Source organism: Muscardinus avellanarius (assembly GCF_963383645.1).
Source record: "Muscardinus avellanarius genome assembly, chromosome: 1".
NCBI lineage: Eukaryota > Metazoa > Chordata > Mammalia > Rodentia > Gliridae > Muscardinus > Muscardinus avellanarius.
Genome location: NC_137786.1, coordinates 189,815,214 through 189,840,714, shown reverse-complemented (window position 1 = coordinate 189,840,714; position 25,501 = coordinate 189,815,214). Strand labels below are relative to the sequence as shown.

Here is a 25,501-nt window from a genome sequence, read left to right as displayed (position 1 = left end):
GGAGGTAGAATGGCTCTGGGTTCAATCCCTAGTATCACACCCCAACAAAACCTACAAATTTGATAATTGTGTTTATATAAAAAATTGTCTAGAACATGTGCCACCATACCCAGCTTAAAGTGGGTTTTTTTTTTTTTTTTTTTGGTTTTGGTTTTGGTTTTTCCTGTGGTACTGGGGGTGAAACCCAGGGGCATTCTACCTCCAAGCCACACCCCCAGCCCTATTTTTTATTCTTTATTTTGAAACAAGATCTCACTGAGTTGCAAAGGGTCTTACTAAGTAGTAGCTGAGGCTATCCACAAACCACAATCCTCCTGTCTCCCCCTCCCAAATGCTGGGATTACAAGTGTGTGCCACCATGCCTGGCTCTCCAGCCCTATTTTCTATGCTTTATGTGGAAACAGCATCTCACTAAGTTGCAGCAGGCCTCCCTAAGTAGCTGAGGCTGGCTGTAAACCTGTGATCTTCCTGTCTTAGCCTCCTGAATGCTGAGATTACAAGCATGCACCACCACACTGGGCTTGAACAATGTCTTTTTTCATGACACTGATTTGTTGAACAGACTAAATCAATCCTCCTTTCTATAGAACACCCCTCTTTCTGGACATGAGTGGATATTTCTTATAGCTATCGTTCAGCTTGTTCCTCTGACTTTCATATTTCCTATGTAAATGTCAGATGTAAAGCTTGATAGATTCATAGTAAACACTGTCAGTTTGAATTCATCATATGTGATATTAGTTCATACTGTATTATATCAGGAGACCCAAAATATCTGGTTCTTCTACTAGTAGTAATTTTGTTATTAAAGGATTGTGATGATTGATAGAACCATTCTGCAGTTAAGATTTTCTTTTTGTGACCAGAAAGATTAGTGTTAATTCTTGATACTTTGCTCTCTTCAGGATCTGGTAATGGATATCCTAAGAGTATTGAGCACACCAGACTTAGAAGTACGCAAGAAAACTCTGCAGTTAGCATTGGATCTTGTCTCTTCTAGGAATGTTGAAGAGGTAAAAAAAAAAAAAAAAAAAAAATTTGATGGCACTTTGCAAGCAGTCAGGCCAAGCATGATGTAATTCTCACTTATTTTACTTTGTCTCTAGCTGGTTATTGTCTTGAAGAAGGAAGTGATTAAAACAAACAACGTGTCTGAGCATGAAGACACTGACAAATATAGACAACTCCTCGTACGAACATTGCATTCCTGTTCTGTCCGGTTTCCAGATATGGCTGCAAATGTTATTCCTGTGGTATGTAATTCTGATGACCTTAATTTGGAAATGCTCTACAAGAATTTTTTTTTTTTTTTTTTTTTCAGTACTGAGGATGGAACCCAGGGGCATTTTACCTTCAAGCTACACCCCCTAGTCCTATTTTTTATTCTTTATTTTGAAATAGGGACTCACTGAGTTGCAAAGGGCCTAAGTAGCTGAGGTTGTCCACAAACTGTGATCCTCCTGTCTCAGCCTCCCAAATGCTAGGATTACAAGTGTGCTTTGAAGAAATTTTTTCTTAATTTTAATTATTCAACAGTTAATCTGAAACATCAACTCTCTGGAACCACTGAATCTTACAGTAAGAAGAGATCTTTATCTGCACCCTTAAGCTCAGAAGACTAAAGACATAGACTACTTTTTTCCCACATTTTCTTTTTTTCCTTTTTTTTTTTTTTTTGGTGGTACTGGGGTTCCTGGAAGCCCTTCTACCTCTGGGCTACACTCCCAGACCTATTTTACATTTTTATTTGGAAACAGGGTCTCCTAAGCCAGTGCGTGCGGCTGGCTTCGAACCTGCGCGATCCTCCTGTCTCTGCCTCCCAAGCGCGGGGATTACAAGCGTGCACCACCACGCCCGGCCACATTTTCATTTTAAAAAGTGACAAAAAATAGCTCTGCATCTTACTTGTTTTATAAATATTTATGCAGCATATTTTATTATTCAGGTAATTATAATAAATAATGGTTTTGTGCACACATAACAGGCACACACCACTGGGCATTGCATGTTAGGCAAGTGCTCTGCTACTAAACTATATTATCAGCCCTTTTTATTTTATTTTGAGAGAAGGTCTCACTAAATTGCCCAGGCTGTCTTTAAACTTGCAATCTTTCTGCTCAGGCTCCATGGTAGCTAGTATTACAGGTGTGCTCTGCCGAGCCTGGCTCAAGTTGAGAGTTTCTATATTTTCTTCTATAGTGAGTTTTATAATAAACTTTGCTATACATAGAAAAGCCATTGTGGTTTTATTTACATAATAGTCTCTCAACTTACCTTTTGTTTTATATTTTAAGGTGGGTTAGGTCTGGGTGTGGTGGCACACCCTTGTAATCCCAGTACTTGGGAGGCTGAGACAGGAAGATTGCACAAGTTCAAAGCCAGCCTCAGCTGTTTAGTGAGGCTCTCAGCAAATTAAGAGACCTTGTTTCCAAATAAATACAAAAATTAGTCTGAAAGTGTATCCCGGAGATGAATGCCCCTAGGTTCCATCCCCAGTACCAAAATAAAAAAAATAAAGATGGGTTACATTTTTTGTAACTTTTTAAATTTATTCTTGTCTTAGATCATTTTCTTTCTGAAGATCATGTAATTGCTAATCCTATTTGCGCTTTTGTTCTTATAGCTAATGGAATTTCTCAGTGACAATAATGAAGCAGCAGCTGCTGACGTCTTGGAGTTTGTTCGTGAAGCCATCCAGCGCTTTGATACCCTGAGAACGCTAATTGTTGAGAAGATGCTTGAAGTCTTTCATGCTATTAAATCTGTCAAGTAGGTTTTCTGTATTTTTAGTTGTAATGTCAGTAAGCATTTTATTCATTTCTATCTTCAAATAGCCAATTGTTCAGATATATAATGGAAAGAGCTAGGCAGAGTAGCACATACCTGTAATTCTAGCTGCTTGGGAAGCTGAGATAGGAGAATTACAAGTTTGAGGCCATCCTGGGAAACTTATGCTACACCCAAAGACAGACCTTTTATTTTAAGCCCTATCTCAAAATGAAAAATGAAAAGAACTGAGGGCATAGCTCATAATTTACCCCAGTACTCCTGGAGGAGTGGAAAGTGTGTGTGTGTGTGTGTGTGTGTGTGTGTGCGCGCGCGCGCGCGCGTGCTTATCAAAAGTAACATGATAACAAACATTGCCTTGTCCCCACTCTAAAATCCATAATCTGTAAGCAAAATAATTTTTTGGATGAGTTAGCTATTTTTCTCCATTCTGTTTTCCTCTAAAACGTTGTAAATCTTAAAGTAACTAAACATAATTTTATAGCATAATAGCATAGTTTGGGGATATCATTATTATTTATATTCCCCCTTTTTTTAGTATTGGGGATGGAACCCAGGATATTCTACTTCTGAGCTACACCCCCAGCCCTATTTTTTATTCTTTATTTTGAAACAAGGTCTCCCTAAATTGCAGAGGGCCTCACTAAGTAGCTGAGACTGGCTGAGAGCCCACAATCCTTCTGTCTCATCCTCCCAAGTACTGGATTTACAAGTATGCGCCACCACTCCCGGCTTATATCCACTTTTAACATTGAAAGATTGAGAATACAATCTGAATCTGACCATGTGTTTTTCCTTTCAAATAGCCCTTTGCTAATGAGAAAGAATTGTTTGTGGTTTTTGTTCTTTTTTATGGACTGGGGATTAAACTTAGGGGCATTTTACCTCTGACCTATGCGCCAGCCCTATTTTTTATATTTTTGGTGTCAAGGATACACTGGGGATTTAACCTAGGGGCATTCTACTTTCCAGCTACACACTCAGCCCATTTTATTTTATTTTTATATACTTTCTTGTAACTAGAAATTTAACTGAGGGGCATTCTACTTCCAAACTTAACCCCAGCCCTTTTTATTTTTTATTTTGAAACTTAGCATGTCCCACTAACACTAAGTTGCTGAGGCTGACCTTGAACCTATGATTCTCCTTTCTTTTTTTTTTCTTTTTTTTTTTTTTTTTTTTTTTTGTGGGTCTGGGGATGGAACCCAGGGGCTTTTGACCTCCAAGCTACACCCCCTGCCCTATTTTTTATTCTTTATTTTGAAACAGGGTCTCACTAAGTTGCAGAGAGCCTCACTGAGTAGCTAAGGCTGTCTGCGAACCGCAATCCTCCAGTCTCAGCCTCCCGAATGCTGGGATTACAAGCGTGCGTCACCACGCCCGGCTTGATTCTCCTTTCTTACTCTCCCAACTACTGGGATTACAGGCACACATTGCTGGTTGGCTAAAGTTTTATTTTTGATAGCCATGGTCTCTTGAAGCTTCATTTTCTCTGATTGATTTTTTAAAATACATATATTTAAAATCATAGGGAAAAGATGACTGATTATTTTATTCGTTTAATGTTTTAAGCTAGAGAATTACTGCTGTCATTTTTCCCCTTTGAGGATCAAACCTAGGACCTCATGCATGCTAGACAAGTACTCTACCAGTGAACTACATTTCCAAACTTTTTTTTTTTTTTTTTTGCGGGTCTGGAGATGGAACCCAGGGGCATTCAACCTCCGAGCTACACCCGCTGCCCTATTTTTTATTCTTTATTTTGAAACCGGGTCTCACTGAGTTGCAGAGGGCCTCACTAAGTAGCTGAGACTGTCCGCGAACCGCGATCCTCCGGTCTCAGCCTCCCGAATGCTGAGATTACAAGCATGCGCCACCACGCCCGGCAACATTCCCAATCTTTACTTTATCTTCTTGCATTTTTATATTCACTGTTCTGTTCAGCACTTTATTTCTTCTTTTCAGTGACAAATAAGTGAATTTTTAAAATTAAGATAATAAGTTTTATAATAGAAGGTGATAAAGCTAAATTTATCTTAACTGAGCTCTAAATGGACACTTCTGGGGAGCATTTTGGTATTTCTAAAATTGCTAAGCCAGCCGGGCATGGTGGCACACGCTTGTAATCCCCGCACTTGGGAGGCGGAGACAGGAGTATTGCACTGGTTCGAAGCCAGCCGCTGGCTTAAGAGACCCTGTTTCCAAATAAAAATATAAAAATAGGGTTGGGAGTGTAGCCCAGAAGTAGAAGGGCTTCCAGGAACCCCAATACCACCAAAAAAAAAAAAAAAATTGCTAAGCCAATTTAAAATATTTCTAATAATGATGAGTGAGAAGAGTTATTTTCCTTGTGGCTGCTGGAAAAAATCAAAACTTGTTGTCATACTCTTTCTGAAGTATAACAGTCCATAGTCCCTTAGAATTATAGAATCTTCTTTTCTTCTTTGAGCTTAAGTTTCACAAAGAAAGATTTCTGCTTCAGGATTTGTCTTCCAGTTCTGTGTTTCAGATTTTGTATTCTTGTCCTAGGATTTATCGAGGAGCATTATGGATCCTGGGAGAATACTGCAGTACCAAGGAAGACATTCAAAGTGTGATGACAGAAGTCCGCAGGTCCCTTGGGGAGGTAAGTTTTATTTTAGGTAATCCTGCTTTAGGAAAATTTGATGAGCTGTGCATGTAGCTCAGTGATAGACTACTTGCCTAGCATACATGAGGCCCTGAGTTTGATTCCCCAGCACCAGCATGACCAAAAAAAAAAACGAATGCCTTATAGTAAGAATGACTACAATATTTATATTCTAAACTAACAGCATTTCTACATCTAATAAGCATTTTTGTAGAACACCTGGGTTATACTCTTGGTTCTGCCAATCATTAGCTTTGAGACTGTGAATATAATATGTTCCTTAACTGATTGGACTTCAATTTTTTATATATAAATTTAAAAAATTAAAATTGATAATGATTAAAGTGAGAATTCAAACTCAGCAATGTCCAACTCCAAAGCCCCTGTTTTCCCCACATTACAATATCCTGGGAAGGAAAGCAGAGTTCCAAATTTAAAAAAATTCCACTGAGAGGATGTCTTCTTTTTCTAAATAATTGACTATTGAAATGTACTTTTGTGCCAGGCTTGATGGCGCACACTTGTAATCCCCGCATTTGGGAGGCAGAGACCAGAGGATTGCAGTTCATGGACAGCCTCAGCTACTTAGCGAGGCCCTTTGCAACTCAGTAACTCTGTTTCAAAAATAAAAAGACCAAAAACAAGGGCTGGGGGTGTAGCTCAGAGGTACAATGCCTCTGGGTTCCATCCCCAGTGCCCCCCCCCCCAAATGTACTTTTGCTTGCTATTGATATTATTGCTAAACTGATGTTTCCAATTTTAGATCCCAATTGTAGAGTCAGAAATAAAGAAAGAAGCTGGTGAATTAAAACCTGAAGAAGAAATAACTGTTGGACCAGTTCAGAAATTGGTTACTGAAATGGGTACCTATGCAACTCAGAGTGCCCTCAGCAGTTCTAGACCCACCAAGAAAGAGGAAGACAGGTAACTGAAGAACTGCCAGCTAAACTACTTGTATAACTCTTGGTTACAATACAGTCACTTGATTTCTCTTCTTAGTTTGTTTTTGTGATCACAGTTTAAAAATCTTTGTATGTAAAGTACTTGAAAAGAAGCCAGGCATGGTGGCACACTCTTGTAATCCCAGCATTTGGGAGGCTGAGACAGGAGGGTGGTGGTTCATGGACAACCTCAGCTACCAAGTGAGGCCCTTTACAACCCAGTGAGACAGTTTCAAAATAAAGACTAAAAAATAGGGCTAGGGGTGTAGCTCAGAGGTAGAATGCCCCTGGGTTCTATCCCCAGTGCTGCAAAAAATAAAAAATAAAAAAAATAAAGTAATTGAAAAGAGAGAGATATTTAAGTCCCCCTCCCCAGGAATTATGTCAGCAGTTTTTTGTTGTTGTTGTTTTTTATTTTGGTTTTTCTTTAGGTGGTACTGGGGTTCCTGGAAACCCTTCTACCTCTGGGCTACACTCCCAAACCCATATTTATATTTTTATGTGGAAAGAGGGTCTCTTAAGCCAGCAAGGCTGGCTTTGAACCTGCGCGATCCTCCTGTCTCCGCCTCCCAAGCGCAGGGATTACAAGCGTGTGCCGCCACTCCTGGCATATCAGCAGTTTTAATCTTTTGCTTTTTCCATCTGTTTTCAGTGAAGTAACTTTTACTTATTTTTTATTTATTTATTTATTTATTTATTTATTTATTTATTTATTTATTTATTTATTGGTGGTACTGGGGGTGGAACCTAGAGGCTTTTTACCTCCAGGCTATACTCCCAGACCTTTTTTATATTTTATTTGGGTCTCACTAAGTTGTTGAAAACCTCACTAAGTAGCTGAGGCTGGCTTCGAACCCATGCGATCCTCCCATCTCAGCCTCCCAAGCGTGGGGATTACAAGCATGCGCCACCACGCCCGGCTGAAGTAACTTTTATTTAAACTAAAGTTATTTCACTCACATAAAAATGCCAAGTCAAGCCGGGCTTTGTGGTGCATTCTTGTAATCCCAGCATTCAGGAGGCTGAGACCTAAGGATCACGGTTTGCAGACAGACGCCGCTACTTAGTGAAGCCCTTCGCAACTCAGTGAGACCCTGTTTCATAAATGAAAAGACTAAAAAATAGATCTGGGGGTGTAGCTCGGAGGTTGAATGCCCCTGGGTTCCATCCCTGGTACCACGAGAGGGGGGGGCGGAGGGAAAGAAAGATGCTAAGTCAAGGTAAATGTGCTCATATTTGAATTTGGTTGCCTATTAGCATCTGGAAAATTTTTGGAAGATCCTCTTCCTCCTCTACTTTGTATTTTCTCCTTCCTCTTCCTCTTCCTCCTCTTTCTTCTCTATTTTTTCATCTTCCTTTTCTTCTTGCAGTGCTGACAGATCACCCCAGGTCTTGTGCATGCTAGGCAAGTGCTCTGTCACTGACCTACACCTCAGTCCAAGATATTTCATCTATTTGACAGAATAACACTTTGATGTTTTCTTCTTTATTTTGTTATCCATTTTTATCTTCTTTTGTTTTGTTTGTGGCACTGGGAATCGAATCTAGAGGCATTCTACTTTTGAGCTATACTCCCAGACCAATTTTATTTCTTATTTGGAAACAGTCTCACTAGGTTGCTGAGCGCCTCACTAAATTGCTGAGGCTGTCCTTGAACCTGCAATCCTCCTGTCTCCGCCTCCCAAATACTAGGATTACAAGTATGTACCACTATGCTTGGCTTTCCATTTTAATTTTGAAGATAATGAAAATGATGCCTGAAATTTTATTGCATACTTACTATGTAGTAGGCATTGTGCTAAGTAGTTTATCTCTTATAGTTTTTGACAACAACCCTTTGAAATAAGAGTGTATCACCTCCATTTGACAGAAGAGGAATTTGAGACCTAGAGAAGTTGTAAATTACCATTAAATAAATAGGTAAACTGGGATTTGCAAGTGTCTCATTAGCTTCAATACATATACACGGAAACTGTTTTTTTCTTTCTACTATTTGGTCTTGAGTCATTTGAAGTATAAAAGTTATGTATTTTCCCTTTTTTTTCCTTTTTTTTTTTTTTCTTTTTGAGCTAAAGAAGGAGTTAACTAAGGTCCTTATCACTAAAAGATGGTGGTGAGCTTGGTGTATGTGATTCAGTCATACAGAAGCTGTTTGCTTCTTCAGAGGTTGATGGGTCTCATCTTCCCTGATTGCTTTGCAGACCTCCCCTGAGAGGATTCCTTCTGGATGGAGATTTCTTTGTTGCTGCCTCCCTTGCCACTACTCTGACTAAGATTGCATTGCGCTATGTAGCTTTGGTTCAGGAGAAGAAAAAACAAAATGTAAGTTTATTTATTCTACATTTTCTCAAATTGATTGTTTAGCACCTCATATATGTATTCAAAAAATAATGCTTACGTTCCTGTCATAAAATAATACCTTGTGTTTAGTACAGTGGAGGAAATATTAGGATTTATGAAGTCACTTCTGTTTGCTAAGATTAGTCAAGGACTAGTGAAGGAAATGCCTTCTCTTTAGCATCTTTATCTAGTCACTCATTATTATATTATAAGAAGTATCTTAGATGATTCTTATCTAGAGTTTATATTTTATCACAGCTTCTGACCATTCTGATCATAGGGCTGGGTATGTAGCTCGGAGGTAGAATGCCCCTGGGTTCCATTCCCAGTACCGCAAAAAAAGGGGAGAAAAAGAAAGAAGATGACTTCGAATAGCAGGCCAAACAATATGGATGTCAGTATGAAGAATGAGGAAAGTCACTAAAGGCTTAGGCATGGAGAGTGAAATACTTGATGGAGTACAAAATTAAGACAGTAGTAAATGATCACCAATAATGTGACAACTTGACATTATGTGCCTCCTATAGTTAGGATCGTGGCTTAAAGTGTGGAACGTCCTTTATATTAAAAAAGATGGTCTGGGTTCTTTTAAAAAGTTGGCATGACTAAAAATAAACCAACAGGCAGGAAATTGATCTAGATTAGAAGAATAAAGAAAATAATAGCCAAATAAAATGAATGAAGTTGATCCTGGACTTAAGAAAGTAAAATTGGTTTTATTAGAAACTGTCATAATTCCTAGGGGATAAATGCTAGTGTATTATTAGGTGAAAGTCGTAATAAGAAATGTAGTCAGCCCCCCAAAGTAACTATATTACATATGAGAGAATAAGAAAGCAAATATGGCAAAATGTCAATAAAGGTAAAGTGTTTTTATTCACTCATTCTATAGTTGGGATTGAAAGGAAAACCATTAAAAAGCCACTGTCATTTTTCAACTATGGGTTAATAGAAGTCTTAGAAAGTGGCAGTTAGGATAAAAAAAGGAAGAAGGATGCAGAAAAAAAGATTGAGGTAAAATAGAAAGGATCTAAAGTCTTACTCAAGTGAAATGAAAAGTGAGGTGTATTTTTTGAATTATGAGTTAAAATAAAGTGACATTGTTGCAATGGGAGAATCAGTGCAATAACCAGTTTCTCTGCTTTTCTAGTCTTTTGTTGCTGAGGCTATGTTGCTCATGGCAACTATTCTTCATTTGGGAAAATCTACTCTTCCTAAGAAGCCAATTACTGATGATGATGTAGACCGAATTTCCTTGTGTCTCAAGGTCTTGTCTGAATGCTCACCTTTAATGAATGACATTTTTAATAAGGAATGCAGACAGTCCCTTTCTCACATGTTATCTGCCAAACTTGAAGAAGAAAAACTGTCCCAGAAGGTATATATGATAAGGCCATAAAAGTACTTTGTGGGTTTTTAAAGTTTGTTGATTTTTTTCAGCCCCTATAAAGGCCTGTAAAAAACTATCTTTCCATAAAAAAGAAATGTGTATTATTTCTTCAACACAGAAAGAATCTGAAAAGAGGAATGTGACAGTACAGCCTGATGACCCGATTTCCTTCATGCAACTAACTGCTAAAAATGAAATGAACTGCAAAGAAGATCAGTTTCAGCTGAGCTTGTTGGCAGCAATGGGTAACACACAGAGGAAAGAGGCCTCAGATCCCCTGGCATCTAAACTTAACAAGGTAACAAAATATCAAAGATACTGTAAGTTATTTAAGTTGGCTACTTAAAAAAGTAGTGATCATTGAGAGGCTGGGACAGAAGGATCACAGATTCAAGGCCAGCCTTAGCAAATTAGTGAGACCTTGTTTCAACATAAAAGGGCTGGAGATGTGGCTCAGTGGTAGAGAAGCCCCTCGGTTTAATCTCCAGTATCAAAATAAAACAAAACTGTAGTCATCAAAAAGTTGCTGGTGCTGTTGTAAAAGGAAAAAATAGCTAGTCTTTTCATGTGTGGCTTTTTGGAGGAATGTCTGTTCAAGTCATTTGTTCAAGGCAAATTTTTTTGTTTGACTTGCAAAAATTTTTATGTATTCTAGATATTAACCCCTTATTCAATTTGTAGATTATTTTCTCCCATTCTGTGTTTGTATGTTTGTTTTTAACTATTAAACCAGGATGGATTTATTACCTCCACTGGTAAGCAGTAGATTAAGTCATTGAATATTCTGTTGTCCTGAATACTTATGCAAATTTTGTTGTTACAGAGATTTTACCATATTCTTTAAAGAAATTGTATTTACCTCCTGAAGAACTGCATTGCCAAGTTTTGGAGGGGAAATAGAATAATTTAAGTCTACAATTTTCTTTTTTTTTATTGGTGCACTGTATTCATACATCATAGTGGGATACAAACTTTTGTAGACATACATGCACACATCGCCCAGTCAGCCCCCACCCGATCCCCACCCCATTCTCTCCCCATTCCTCCCTCCCATGCTTGGCTTAGTGGTTGACATCTAGTATTATAGCAATTTATCCAAACTTAAAAATGATAATCTCACATAACAGTTTCATTTGTCTGATACCAAGCTTTTGATGACTTAAAGATAACATTTCAATATTTCTTTTTACTTTCTTTCTTACCAGAGAATATTTTTTTCTATTTTTTTAGGTGAAACTATCATATATTTATATATTTATTTTTCAGAAAAAAAACTCTATCCTAATATGTAATATGGACTTTAGATACCCACAACGATCTTGAAAAAGAACAAAGCTAGAAGATATATATTATCTGATTTCAAACCATATAAAGCTACAATAATTGAAACAGTGTAGTACTATTCTAAAGGCAGATATGTAAACCATTGGAGTTAAATACAAGCCTAGAGCTAAATTCTTCCCTATATTGTCAAGTTATTTTTGACAAGGTTTCCACGAACATTTGGTGGTGGAAATGATAATCTTTTAACTAAATATTGTTAAAAAAATAATAATTACATGGAAAAGAATAAAATTGGACCCTTACCTAATCCCATATACAAATATTAACTCAAAATAGAAAAAAGACCTAAATATAAATCTTAAGACTATAAACTTTTAGGAGAAAATCTGGGTCATAAAACCTCACAACATTGAAATTGGCAGTGATTTCTTGGTTATGATTTCAATGACACAGGCAACAGAGGAGTATACAGACTCCGTAAAAAATAAAAAAATAAAAAATTGTATATCCAAAGACAATGTAAACAGAGTTAACAGTTACTAATAGAATGGGATAAAATATTTCCAATTGCTATATCTGAAGGTATATTAATATTCCAACTAGAAATCCTAAAAATTAACAACAATAAAGGCAAACAATACCATTTAGAGATAGCTAAAAGACTAACATAAATAATGAATCTCCACAGATAACCAATCTTAATTGTCTGTTGGATGGAAACTCTTGTTTCTCTGGTTCTGGTGTGTGTTACCTATTTCTTCTTTGTAGTTAATCTCTTTGAGTATTTTCTCTAGCGCTGGTTTTGAAGACATAAATTCCTTCAGTTTCTGTTTGTCATGGAAGCTTCTTATTTCTCCATCTAATTTGATAGAAAGTTTTGCTGGGTAGGAAATTTTTGGCTGGAAGTTGTTTTCTTTCAGAGTTTGGAATATGTTACTCCAAGCCCTTCTGGCTCTCATGACTTGGTTTGGGAAGTCTGGAGTGATTCTAATTGGTTTTCCTCTGAATGTCACTTGGCCCTTTGTTTTTGTTGCCTTTAAGATTCTCTGCTTGGCTTCCACATTGGTCATTTTGACAATTATGTGGCGTGGGGATCCTCTTCTCTGATCCTATCTGAAGGGAGCTCTATAGGTTTCCTGGACCTGTGTATCAACCTCTTGCTCTATGTTTGGAAAATTTTCTGCTATTACTTCCTTGAAGAGATTGTTGATCCCTTTGGTTTCACTTTCTTTTCCCTCCTCTAATCCAATTATTCTTAGGTTAGCTCTCTTAAAATGGGCCCATATTTCTTCAATATCAGATTCCTGCTATTGGATATTTTTTTCTAGATTAGAAACTATGAGTTCATTTTTGGAATGATCATCTTCTAAGAGCGAGATTCTGTTCTCCATGTGTTCTAATCGGTTGTTTGTGCTTTGAATTGAGGCCTTTACTTCATTAATTGCATCCTTTATCTCTTTTTGGCTCTCTCTGAGTTCTTTTCGAAGCACCTCTATTATTTCTACAGTTATTTTCCTGATTTGATCTTCTAGAAATCTCTGATTTTCTGTTTTATCGGGTTCTGATGTTGTGGGGTTGTGGGCATTCATTGCTCCAGTATTATTCCTCTTTCCCATGATTTAGGAAGTTTGTGCCTTCTCTGGGTTCTTCCCTTAGGTCACTATGACTTCACTTAAGGTGTTCTGGATCTTGAGTCAGTAGTATCTCAGACCTCACTACTCCTTTACTGGATTGTATCACAAAGTCTCCGACCCAGAGAGTTAATAGAGGCTGCTTTAGACTGTGTGCGGTGCCAGGTTGCACGTTCTCCTATGGTGTGATATCTCTGCCACTGCCCCTCCCCCACTGGGTCAAGTCCCAGGGAGTACAGTACTGGGATTTCTCCTCTGTGGCCCGCAATTTGACTCACTGTTCTTTAGTACACAGATGTAGCTGTGCTGGACATGGTGAATTCGCTGCTGCTGCCGCCGCCGCCGGTGGCAATATGGCGCTGCTGCTACGCCCTCGGCCGTGAGGCTGGCGTATTTCTTCTTGGTTTTGATTTCCACTCTGAATCCCTGCGGCGTGTGCTGAGCTCAGCCACTGGGAGCTTTAGATGCTCCCTGCGCCGAGAGATCCCGCCTGGCTGTTCCTCAGTGGCTCACCTCGGCTTGCTGTAGCCGTCCGGTGAATTCGCTGCTGTCGCTGGCAGTATGGCGCTGCTGCCGCGTCCTCGGGCGTGAGGCCGGTGTATCTCCTCTGTGGCTCTGAGCTCTGTTCTCAGTCCACTTTCTCTCTGGAGCCTGCTGATTTTTTTGTTTCTCTAGTGATGGTATTTTCTGGCTATGAAAGGCGCTGATTTTGTGTTAATGGAGATTGGTTGTTAGCGGGGCTCTTAAGCCCCGCTTTTCTTGGTCGCCATCTTCCTACAATTTTCTTATTAAATCCTTGATACCATTTTATGCTATTTTTGTGGCTTGTGATATTTATGTATTTACTTTTTAAATTTTTTATTGTAGTATTGTAGTCCTACATCTTAATGGGGTACAAGATGGTAGAGGCATACATGCACACATCACTCCATTCCCTCCCCCCATCCTTCTCATGTTTGGCTTAGTGATTGACATTGATATGTTTGTTAATGTGCATCATGTGCATTAGGGAATTTCCCTCTTTCCCCTTTCATCCTCTCAGTTAGGTTGCCTTATTTGCTCATCTATAATATCTCTTTTTTCTAGAGTTTCTCCTGTGACCCATTTGTTCCTAGCTTCTGCATAATAGGGGGAGCATCTGATTTCTTGTTTTTTGTGACTGACTAATCTCACTTAGCAAAATGTTCTCCAGTGCCATCCATTTCCCTGTATATGACATAATTGTGTTTTTCTTTATGGCTGAATAAAATTTCATTGTGTACATATCCCACAGTTTTGTAATCCACTCATCTGTTGATGGACATCTTAGTTGGTTCCATAGTTTGGCAATGGTGAATTATGCAGCTATGAACATAGATACACATGCATTAGTTTGGTAGTTCAGTTTCTTTTGGGTAGATACCCAGAAGTGGTATTGCTGGATCAAATGGTAGATTTGTTCCCATTCTTCTGAGGATTCTCCATAGTGTTTTCCAAAGTGGTTGCACTAATTTGCAATCCCACCAACAATGTCTTAGAGTTCCCACTTCTCCACATCCTCACTAGCATTTGTTGTTTGTGTTTTTAATGATTGCCATTCTAGTTGGAGTTAAGTAAAATCTCAGGCTAGTTTTAATTTGTATCTCTCTGATTGCTAATGATGTTGAGCATTTTTTCATGCATTTATTGGCCATTTGAATTTCTTCTTTCATGAAGTGTCTCTTTAGTTCACTTGCTCATTTTGTGATTGGGTTATTTGTTTTCTTAGTGTTGAGTTTCTTGAGTTCTCTGTATTCTAGATATTAGTCCTCTTTCAGAAGAGTAGGTGGCAAAAATCTCCCATTCTTTGGTTTTATTTTTCTTTTAACTCTGTTAGTATCCTTTAATGCACAGAAGTTTCAAATTGATCTGTTTTTACCTTAGTTGCCTATCTTTTTACATTTTTTTTTAAGTACTATCCTTTGGATGTTTTTAAAATTTTAGAGAGAAGCATTTTAAGTTTTTTCTTTGTGGCAGTACAGGCATGTCTTGCTATTATGATCTGTTCAGTTATTGAGCTTGGGTAGCAGAGACTATCATTTTCTCTTAACTTCATTTGGTTTCTAAGTTTCAGAATGCAAGTTGTGAACTCGGCTACCTATCCAGGCATTTAACTGAAAAATGTATTTAAATGCTAAGTATCTACTTGCTAAGTTGACATTGTTTAATGCATTTTCTAAACATACTTAACATCTTTTTACTACTGAACTAGTAGCCAAAATATAAAATACTATATACTGAGCTAATGAACTTAAAAAACAATAGATGAACTGGGGGTGTAGCTCAGTGGTTGGGCATATGCTTAGCATCTATGAGGCCTTATGTTCAATTCCCAGTAACAAAACAAAACCAATAGATGCCTGGGTATCATTTTTTACGTTAGGGAGCTCTTTGTTCGGGACTTTTTTGTTTTTATATTGGTGGTTGTTTTGGGTTTTTTGGTGTTTTTTGGTTTTTTGGCTTTGGTATTAGGGATTGAATTGATGAACATTCTACCTCCAAGCTGCACCCTCAGCCCTTTTGGCTTTTTATTTTGAAACGTGTCTTGCTAAGTTGCTGAAGGTCTGGCTTAGTTGCCAAGGCTGGCCTCAAACCTGAGATGGTCTTGTCTCAGCCTCACAAGTACTGGGATTACAAGCATGTGCCACCATACCCAGCTTGAATTAGTTTTAAATTCTATGTTGTTTGAATAACTTTTTAAGCTCTAGAATCTGTTGCTTATAATTGTCCCAGGTTCAAATTTCATTTCTGCATTACAAAACAATTTTATTAAACCTATCTGAAAATGACTTTTCTAATCTAAGTGTCTCTGTTAATTATCAGATTTAAGTGTCTCTGTTAATTATCAGATTTAATCATTTTGTCAGACTGTTTGGTTGAATTGTATCTCATTTTATTATGTTTTATTTTTGCTCTGACAGGTTACCCAATTGACAGGTTTCTCAGATCCTGTGTATGCTGAAGCTTATGTTCATGTCAACCAATATGATATCGTACTGGATGTACTCGTTGTCAACCAAACTAGTGACACTTTACAGAATTGCACATTAGAGTTAGCTACTCTAGGTAAGGAAATTTATTATAAAAGAAACATTTCAGTATAAGAATTTTCTTGAGCCCTGTGTGATATTTGGAATCAAGGTTTAGTTTTATATTTAAGTTAGTCTCCAACTCCAGGTTTTGTTTTTGCAGTACGGAGATTTAAGCCCTATATTTTATTCTTGTTTTGAAACAGGGTCTCACTGAGTTGCGGAGGGTCTCACTAAGTAACTGAGGCTAACTGAGAACCGCAATCCTCCTGTCTTAGCCTCCCAAGTACTGGGATTACAAACATGCACACACCACACCTGGCTCAACTCCAACCTTGTCTTGTTGATGTGCTATGACACTTGGCACATTTGAATAGGTTCAATTCTGAGTTTGATTCAATAAATGTCAGTTTTGGCTGAGCGTGGTGGTGCATGCTTGTAATCCCAGTACTTGGGAGGATGAGACAGAAGAATTGCAGGTTTGTAGCCAGCCTCAACTACATAGTGAGGCCCTCCATAACTTAGTGATAAAAAATAGGGATGGGGGTGTAGGTCAGAGGTAGAACACCCCTAGGTTCAATTCTCAGTACTGCAAAAAAAAAGGTCAATTTTGCTAGATATAAGAGATTTTTTAAGTGACAGATTTACTAGGTATCTCGCACTTAGTTAAATTTTAGTTGCTTTAGTACAGAATGAGTTATTTTCAGAATCCATACTATTACCTATCTCATGTGGCCAAAGTAATCATTATTACTTTTAGCAACATGTGATGTCTCTTTTCTTAACAAAGAGACATGAATCAGACTTTTTGATCACTTCTACATTTGGTTTTTATTTTTTTATTTTTATTTGTTTTGAAGATTTAAAGAAGTTTATTAGAAAGATAGAAATACAGAAAATAGAAATATTTCATCACCCCCCAAAATGGCATGGGGGGTGATGAAATGAATACATCCTATTTTTTATATTTATTTATTTTTATTTTATTTATTTATTTATTTATTTATTTATTTATTTATTTTTGTGGTACTGGGGGTGGAACCCAGGGGCTTTTCTACCTCTAGGGTATACTCCCAGACCTATTTTCTATTTTATTTGGAAACAGGGTCTCACTAAGTTGCTGAGAGCCTCACTAAGTAGCTGAGGCCCGCTTCGAACCTGCGTGATCCTCCTGTCTCAGCCTCCCAAGCGCGGGGATTACAAGCATGCGTCACCACGCCCAGCCTACATCTGGTTTTTAAAATGTAAGTTATGTATAGGAATAGTACACTACTCCTAGAAAACTCCATATGTCTTACTAAAGAGTTAAGGAACTTCAGAATATCAAGAGAAAAACATTTTTTGTCCTGTTTTCTTCAGCATAACTTGATGCCTATCTACAATGAACTATCTCTAAGAATTTAAGTCTTGCCGGGCATGGTGGCGCACACTTGTAATCCCCGCGCTTGGGAGGCAGAGACAGGTGGATCATGCAGGTTCGAAGCCAGCCTGCTGGCTTAAGAGACCGTTTCCAAATGAAAATATAAAATGGGTCTGAGAGTGTAGCCTGGAGGTAGAAAGGTTTCCAGGAACCCCAGTACCACAAAAAAAAGAAAAGAATTTAAGTCTTTTTACAGATTTTTTTTATTGTTTGTTATAATGGAGTATAGAATTTAAGACCTAATCTTTTTTGAGAAGTTATAATTCACTCATTGAAATAAGATGATATACTTAAATTACCCCTCCACACATATAAATTAAACATAGAATTACTCTGAGATGCCTGTTATCTTTTTTTTAAATGTATAGATTGATACAAGTAATAAATAATAATGATACTAAATAATTTCTTCATTGTTGTCCTCCTGGTAGTTGAATCATAGTCTTTTCATATTCCTAATTTCCCTAGAAACTGTTAAGTTGTATACCACTTCATGTTTTTGTTTTTGTTTTGTGTTTGTTTTTGGGTTGTTTGTTTGTTTGTTTGTTTTGTGGGTATGCGGATGAAACCCAGGGGCATTTGACTTCCAAACTACACCCCCAGCCCTATTTTTTTATTCTTTATTTTGAAACAGCATCTCACTAAGTTGCAGAGGGCCTCACTAAGTAGCTGAGACTGTCCACGAACCGCGATCCTCCAGTGTCAGCCTCCCAATTGCTTGGATTACAAGCCTGTGCCATCACGCCTGACTTTGTGTTTTTGTTTTTTTTTAACCACGTCCAAACTTTTTTCTTCTCTAGGTGATCTGAAACTTGTGGAAAAGCCATCTCCTTTAACTCTTGCTCCTCATGATTTCGCAAATATTAAAGCTAATGTGAAAGTAGCATCAACAGAAAATGGAATAATTTTTGGTAATATAGGTAAGGTACTATTTTATGGCATATGTTATTTGATTATTTTTTACTAAAGAATTTCTATAGTGAGTAGCTGTGGACATGCTTAAGGACAGGACTTGAATCCACTTATCATTTATAGGGCACTTTGTGGTACCAAGCATTGTAATGTGTTCTAAGTACAGAAATGAACCAGATAGCATCTGTTCTCAAGAAACCTCCAGGCAAATGGAGAAATAAATAGGGAAATAATTAGAATATAATATTATAAGGGTTTGTTGATATACTTTGTGCTCTTGGATCATACAAAAAAATACTATGAAAAGCTTTATAAAGGAAGAGGGTGTATTATCAAAGGAAAACATTTGAAATGAATCTAAAATTTAAATAGGTACTTATGGCCAGACACACAGAGGTATTTCAGATCTAGGGATTAGTTTTTACAGAGGCATTCAGTTAATAAGCATATTTTCTAGCAATTCTATCATAGAAATAAGGCTACCATAGCAAGGGAAAAATGATGTGTTCAGATAGCTTATAATTGAGTAAAGGAAAGCAGATATGCAAAATAGTGCAATACATAATGGTAAGCACTTTAACAGAAGTCTGTACTAGTGAGCTGGGAGTCCAGATAGGAATTTAGCTAATTTTCTGAGTGGTGGAGGATTGGAGGGAAAGGTTAGAAAAGACTTCATGGAGGGGTTAATATTTGAGGAGGGTTTTATTTTTTCTTTCTTTCTTTTTTTTTTTTTTTTTTCCCAGTACTGGGGGTGGAAGCTAGAGGTACTTTAACCTCTGAGTTATACCCCAAGCCCTATTTTTTATTCTTTACTTTGAAACAGGGTCTCACTAAATTGTGGAGGGCCTCCCTAAGTAGCTGAGGCTGGCCACAAACCATGATCCTCCTGTCTCAGCCTCCCAAGTACTGTGTGTGCCACCGGGCCTGTCTTGAGGAGGGTTTTAAAAGATCAGTGTTCTGCAGATAAGGTTGTAGCTTCAACAAGTCATCTATTTTGTTCAGCTCTTCTTTCCTTTGAACCATTAATTCCCTTGATTTAAGCCTTCTGTCATCTCACTTGGGCTTCTGCTAGATATTGCAGGAGAACAGTAATGTTAAAGGTTTGGTCAGAGTAAGAGGAACCTACAAAGGAATCTGAAGTGTGGTTACAGAAGTAAGGAAAAAGATCTGTAAAAAAAAAAGTTTTTGAAGTTTCAAGAGACCAAGTAAAATGAATCTGAAAGAGGAATCCTTTGGATTTGTCAGTCAGTAATCTTAAAATAACCTGTGGATGTTTTGGGCAAAGGTGGTGGGTTGAAGACTACATAGGAGTTAAAAATACAAAAAATAGTGTAGATTATTCTGAGTGTAAGATCTTGCTTTGATAGGAGTAAGAGAGGGCAGTAGCCAGAAAAGAAGGCAAGGATGGGGTAGGACTTATTTTTTTTTAAGAAAAGAGCCCCTTGATATGTGTATGTGCTGTAGGGAAGAAAGCTGATAGTGAAGGTAAAGACATCAGAGATGGTAACTGATGGAGGGAGTCCTGAGCCAAGCAAGGATCACAGATGGCAGGAAGGTCAGTCTTGAAGAAGAACTCAGAACTTCTCTGATAGGAAAGGGAAGGAAGCCAGAGTGAATTCTGAGAGAAATTTTTTTTTAATTTTTTTTATTGGTGCATTGAAAAACTTTTTTTTTTTTTTTTTTTTTTGTGGGTCTGGGGATGGAACCCAGGGGCATTTGACCTCCGAGCTACACCCCCTGCCCTATTTTTTATTCTTTATTTTGAAACCGGGTCTCACTGAGTTGCAGAGGGCCTCACTAAGTAGCTGAGGCTGTCCGCTAACCGTGATCCTCCGGTCTCAGCCTCCCTAATGCTGGGATTACAAGCGTGCGCCACCACGCCCGGCTTGAAAAACATTTTAGATATAATAAATTTATTTATTTATTATGTCTTGGTACTTTAAGTTTTCTCTGAAATTAGGAAGAGTTGGGGGATGTCAAGAAAAGAGGCTAGAAAGAGGAAAGCTAGACTCTAATCTTTTAAGTACCATGATTCAGTAGTGTTCATCCAAAAATATTATGGAAAAAATAAATGGGAACACTGTATTGCTTGTGTATCTGCTACAGTGCCTACCACACTACAACTACTTTATAAGCACACACTGAATTGAGTTATTTAACAAAAAAAGAGCATGCCCGAGTTTGAATCCTGACCTCACCACTTACCAGTTATGACCTTAAGCAGCCTACTTGGTTTCTCTGTGCTTTCCTTTCCTCTTGGCTAAGATGGGAAACTATGAGATAGGATTGATAGGAGTATCAGGTAGTGTCTATAAAGCCCCACACATAGTATTATATCAGTATTTGCTAAAACTATAATTACCTTTTGGATATACTAAGTTTTTATTGAAGTTTGCCCTTTTGATTGGGAATCTCTTTGTATATGTATATTGCAGTTTATGATGTCTCGGGAGCAGCAAGTGACAGAAATTGTGTGGTCCTCAGTGATATCCACATTGACATCATGGACTACATCCAGCCTGCAACTTGCACTGATGCTGAATTCCGTCAGATGTGGGCCGAATTTGAATGGGAAAACAAAGTTAGTCCTCTGTTCTTCTTAATCTTTCTTCCTTTTGACGAGGGTTGAGGGGTTCTCTGCTGAAATTAATCCCACTGAAAAATGTAAGATGTGAAATGCAAATAGTCTTTTTTATCTGTTCTTATAAATTGGCTTTAAGTAGAAATCATGCAAATAGTTTGATGATTTACTATTGTAAATGGATTAGAATAGCGATTCTATAATTAATGTGATTGATTAAAACATTATAGATAATAATATTCCATCCTGTCCATGTATAAATGATAATCTACCATTGAATCTAGTGTCTATAAAAAAGGCTTTTCTAAGTCTATGGACAACTTTTTTTTTTTTTTTTTTTTTTGGCAGGTCTGGGGATGGAACCCAGGGGCATTCGACCTCCAAGCTACACCTCCTTTATTTTATAAAAAAATAAAATATTTTGCCGGGCGTGGTGGTGCACACTTGTAATCCCCGCGCTTAGGAGGTGGAGACAGGAGGATCGCTGGCTTAAGAGACCCTGTTTCCACATAAAAATGTTAAAAAAAAAAAAAATAGGTCTGGGAGTGTAGCCTGGAGGTAGAAGGGCTTCCAGGAACCCCAGTACCACCAAAAAATAAAAATAAATAAAAATAAAATAAAATATTTTTTATTCTTTATTTTGAAACAGGGTCTCACTAAGTTGCAGAGAGCCTCACTAAGTAGCTAAGACTGTCTACAAACCGTGATCTTCCGGTCTCAGCCTCCTGAATGCTGGGATTACAAGTGTGCACCACCACACCCAACTTGAGGCTTAATTTTTATTAGAGCTATTCTGTGTACCTCTTTTTGACCTTCTGTGAAAATTATCACTATCAGAAAATACTGATACCAACCTATACATTGTTAGATTTTGTAGCTGTTTGCTTTTTTCTTGCCCACTCTTCCCCTACATAGTTGAAAGATAGTTCGATCGTTCTAATATGAAATACCAGTGATTTGCCAGGCGTAGCAGCTGGCACACGCTTGTAATCCCCGCGCTTGGGAGGTGGAGATGGGAGGATCGCGCAGACCCTATTTCCAAATTTTAAAAAGTATAAAAATAGGTCTGGGAGTGTAGCCCAGAGGTAGAAGGGTTTCCAGGAACCCCAGTACCACCAAAAAAAGAAAAAAGAAAGAAATACCAGTGATTCACAACTTTCTCTTTGTAGAAATATGATCTCCGCTTTATTTTTCTTCTCTACAGGTGACAGTTAACACCAATATGATTGATTTAAATGACTATTTACAGCACATATTAAAGTCAACTAACATGAAGTGCCTCACTCCAGAGAAGGTAAGATTTGACTGGGAAGTTCTTAAATCTGATAGAGAATAGTACAGTAGATTCCTGGCTCTCTTGTATTTCTTCTAGTGCATTTTTGTTATAATTCAGCATGAAAAAACAGTATCATTTTGGAATATCTAAAAGAAGTCATCATAGAATGTTTAAATCGGCTTACCTCTTTCTATTAGAATATATCATCCTACTTCTTCCTGGGACAGTGACCCAACTGAATAGTCAAATTCCTTTTTTCTTTTTGGTCTCTTCCTTGGGTAAGTTTCCAAAGTGGGCAGTCCTGCCCCAGAGAGGGTGCTGGAACTAAACATAGAGGCATTAAAAAAATGCAAATTTGTCACTATATTTATCTGTTTACTTGAAGAAGGTGGATTTCTAGGCAAGTGCTGAGCAGTTTGTTTTCTGAAAAGGGCAATAAGCCAAATAAGTTTGGAAACCTCTGAGATACAGGATTTTTTGTTCCAAAATTGTTTGTAATTTGGACTAGAAAATGTTCATAACTTCTGTGGACTCTGATTGTAGGTCAGAGTGTATTTGCTCAAGTTCAGTTGCTATGACTTTCTGTTACAGCTGTGAGTATATGAAAAAAGACTTGAAAGAAAGAAATGAAGCAGGGGCTCTAAGAAAGTTATTTTCTTTATCAAAATTTCTGTTAATGTTATAATACTTTAGCAATAAAAGAATATATACTGTCAGCTTAGGGGTGTATCTTGGTGGTAGAGAGCACTTGCCTAGTATGCAGGAGTCCCTAAAACAGCAAAATAAGAAAGAAGAAAGAATGTCTGCCGCTGAACAAGCAGCTGTTCATTTATTCAACAAATACTGAGTCCAACCAAAGTAATTTCTTTCTTCATGGAGCTTATCATCCAGTGCAGGAGGCAAACAAGTGAGTAAGCAGAGAATATATAAATACAAATTGGAATAAGTACTATTTTTATAAAGTCAAGTTTATTGAAGTATAATCCTCTGGTGTTAAGTACTGTTTACTACACACAGTAAAATTCACACTTTTTACACATAGTATTGACAGACTCATATGGTCCTGTAAGAACCACCACCACATTTATTTTTATTTTGAAATGGTCTCACTAGGTTGATAAGAGTCTTACTACTTGTTGAGGCTGTCCTCGTATCTTTGATCCTCCTGTCTCATCCTCCCCAATACTGGGATTACAAGCATGTGCTACCATGCCTGGCTGGACTATTTTAAATAATATAATTTACTTATGCTATTTGGTTTAGTTCTCTTGCAAACTATTGAATTTATCACATTTTTCTCCCAGGCCCTTTCTGGTTACTGTGGCTTCATGGCAGCCAACCTTTATGCTCGTTCCATATTTGGAGAAGATGCGCTTGCAAATGTCAGCATTGAGAAGCCAATTCACCAGGGACCAGATGCTGCTGTTACTGGCCACATAAGAATTCGTGCAAAAAGTCAGGTAACGATTCCTTTTAAAGAGAGCATCTCTGAACTAAACAAAAGAGGGAGAATTTCTCTTTCTTATTTCTGTAGATGATACTTTCTATCATACTTGTGTTTTATGTATTAGGGGTGTTTATGTGTGTATAGGATTTTCTGAATAAAAACATAACTTTTGCCTCACTAAAATGGTCCCCCTTTGGGCCTATCATTCTGGGATATTTGCATACAACTAGATTGTTTCCTGTGGGTTTTGGTGAAATGGGTTCTGTAATTTTTGAAAGCCAAGGTATAATAAATCTAATAATTTATAAATCTAGCACTAAACTGTACTCAACCCAGTAAAGTTTGGGGGAAGTCTATTTTATGTATCCTTGATTTTGTTTTTAATGTGTCATTGAATAGAAGGCTTAGCTCAGCTGAAATAACTTACTGGTTGTACATAGTTTGAATAACTGTAAGTATCTTCATTTTTCTTACAGGGAATGGCCTTAAGTCTTGGAGATAAAATCAACTTGTCTCAGAAGAAAACTAGTATATAAGAATAAACAAAAAGTCCTTGAAGCTTTACAGTTAAATTTAGGTATGGGCTTATTGGACTCCAACGTATTTTGTATTCTCATGCTTTATGTTATATAGAATCTGAGTTCATGCTAAATGCATTCCAGCCAATAATTTATAGCCTTCCCTTAAATCAAGATTAAGTTTAAAATTATAGTTTGTCTTTTGTCTTAACAATTCTGAATGCTGCCCTCAAAGTATAATGTTTCTCATATCTTCCAAGACTGTTTTCACAGTACAATAAACAGATCTATTCATAATTTTTGTCATTTTATAAATAAATAATTATATAATTTGAGTTATGTAGCAGTGGATTTTTTAGTTGGTTTATAAATTTCCATTATGAATTTAAAATACTGTTTAGATTGCTAATATATGCAGTGATATAAAATGAAACAGACCTTGATTGTTTTTTGCTTATGTAATGTTCTAACTTGATATCTTTAAAAGTCTTAATCATGTTCTAAAGATCTTTTCTCAGACTTAACTTCAGGGAGAAAACATGAAAATAACTTGTGCAAAAAGATCCATCTTTGAAGGATTTATTATGAACCTTGATTGAAATTAATATACTATTCTTAATTATACTCATTTACAATGGAGTAGGTAATTCAAAATAGACTTTTTAGTATTTAAATTTAGCTTTGGATGTTCTATGTTAGGAATTCAATTGGTTCAAGCCAGTTACTGAAGCGCTAGTAGGAGGTTTAACTAGAAGATTAAAAAATCTGTTCTAGGGGTGGGCACAGTGGCACACACCTGTAATTCCAGCTTCTCAGGAGGCTGAGGCAAGAGGATGGCAAGTTTGAGGTCTACATTGACAATTTAGCAGGGCCTCATCTCAAAATAAAAAATGTTTATCTGTGGCACTTATGTTATCTCAGTACTTGGAAGGCTATAACAAGAGCATCACAGGTTGGAGGTCACTTCATGAGACCCTGTTTTAAAATAAAAAATAAAAGCCAGCTGTGGTATCGCACACTTGTAATCCCAGTATTTGGGAGGCTGAGATGGGAGGATTGAGGTTTGAGGACAGCCTCAGCAACTTATTGAGAACTTGTTTCAAAATAAAGAATAAATGATAGGTCTTGGGATGTAACTCATGGGTAGAATGCCCCTGGGTTCCATTCCCAGTACTGCAAAAATAAAAAATAGGACTGGGGGTGCCGGGTGTTGTGGTGCACGCTTGTAATCCCAGTACTTGGGAGGCTGAGACAGAAGGATTCAGGTTCTTGGCAAGCCTCAGCTACTTAGTGAGGCC

The 25,501-nt window shown here is 37.5% G+C and overlaps 1 protein-coding gene across 1 annotated transcript in view; it reads left to right on the top strand.

Annotated features, from left to right (window-relative positions):
- COPB1 (COPI coat complex subunit beta 1) overlaps positions 1-24,227 on the top strand; it is a gene marked incomplete at its 5' end in the record, with an annotated part of 41,522 nt that extends 17,295 nt beyond the window's left edge. Inside the window, 14 exons of the mRNA XM_080707520.1 lie at positions 906-1,013; positions 1,107-1,253; positions 2,624-2,769; positions 5,317-5,413; positions 6,180-6,340; positions 8,559-8,679; positions 9,848-10,075; positions 10,206-10,385; positions 15,942-16,086; positions 18,270-18,389; positions 20,817-20,962; positions 22,167-22,256; positions 23,543-23,698; positions 24,162-24,227. Of these exons, the coding sequence (XP_080563646.1) occupies positions 906-1,013; positions 1,107-1,253; positions 2,624-2,769; positions 5,317-5,413; positions 6,180-6,340; positions 8,559-8,679; positions 9,848-10,075; positions 10,206-10,385; positions 15,942-16,086; positions 18,270-18,389; positions 20,817-20,962; positions 22,167-22,256; positions 23,543-23,698; positions 24,162-24,221 (1,905 nt within the window). The 3' untranslated portion in view covers positions 24,222-24,227. The remainder of the gene's footprint in view (positions 1-905; positions 1,014-1,106; positions 1,254-2,623; positions 2,770-5,316; positions 5,414-6,179; positions 6,341-8,558; positions 8,680-9,847; positions 10,076-10,205; positions 10,386-15,941; positions 16,087-18,269; positions 18,390-20,816; positions 20,963-22,166; positions 22,257-23,542; positions 23,699-24,161) is intronic.
- Between the last annotated feature and the right edge of the window lie 1,274 nt (positions 24,228-25,501).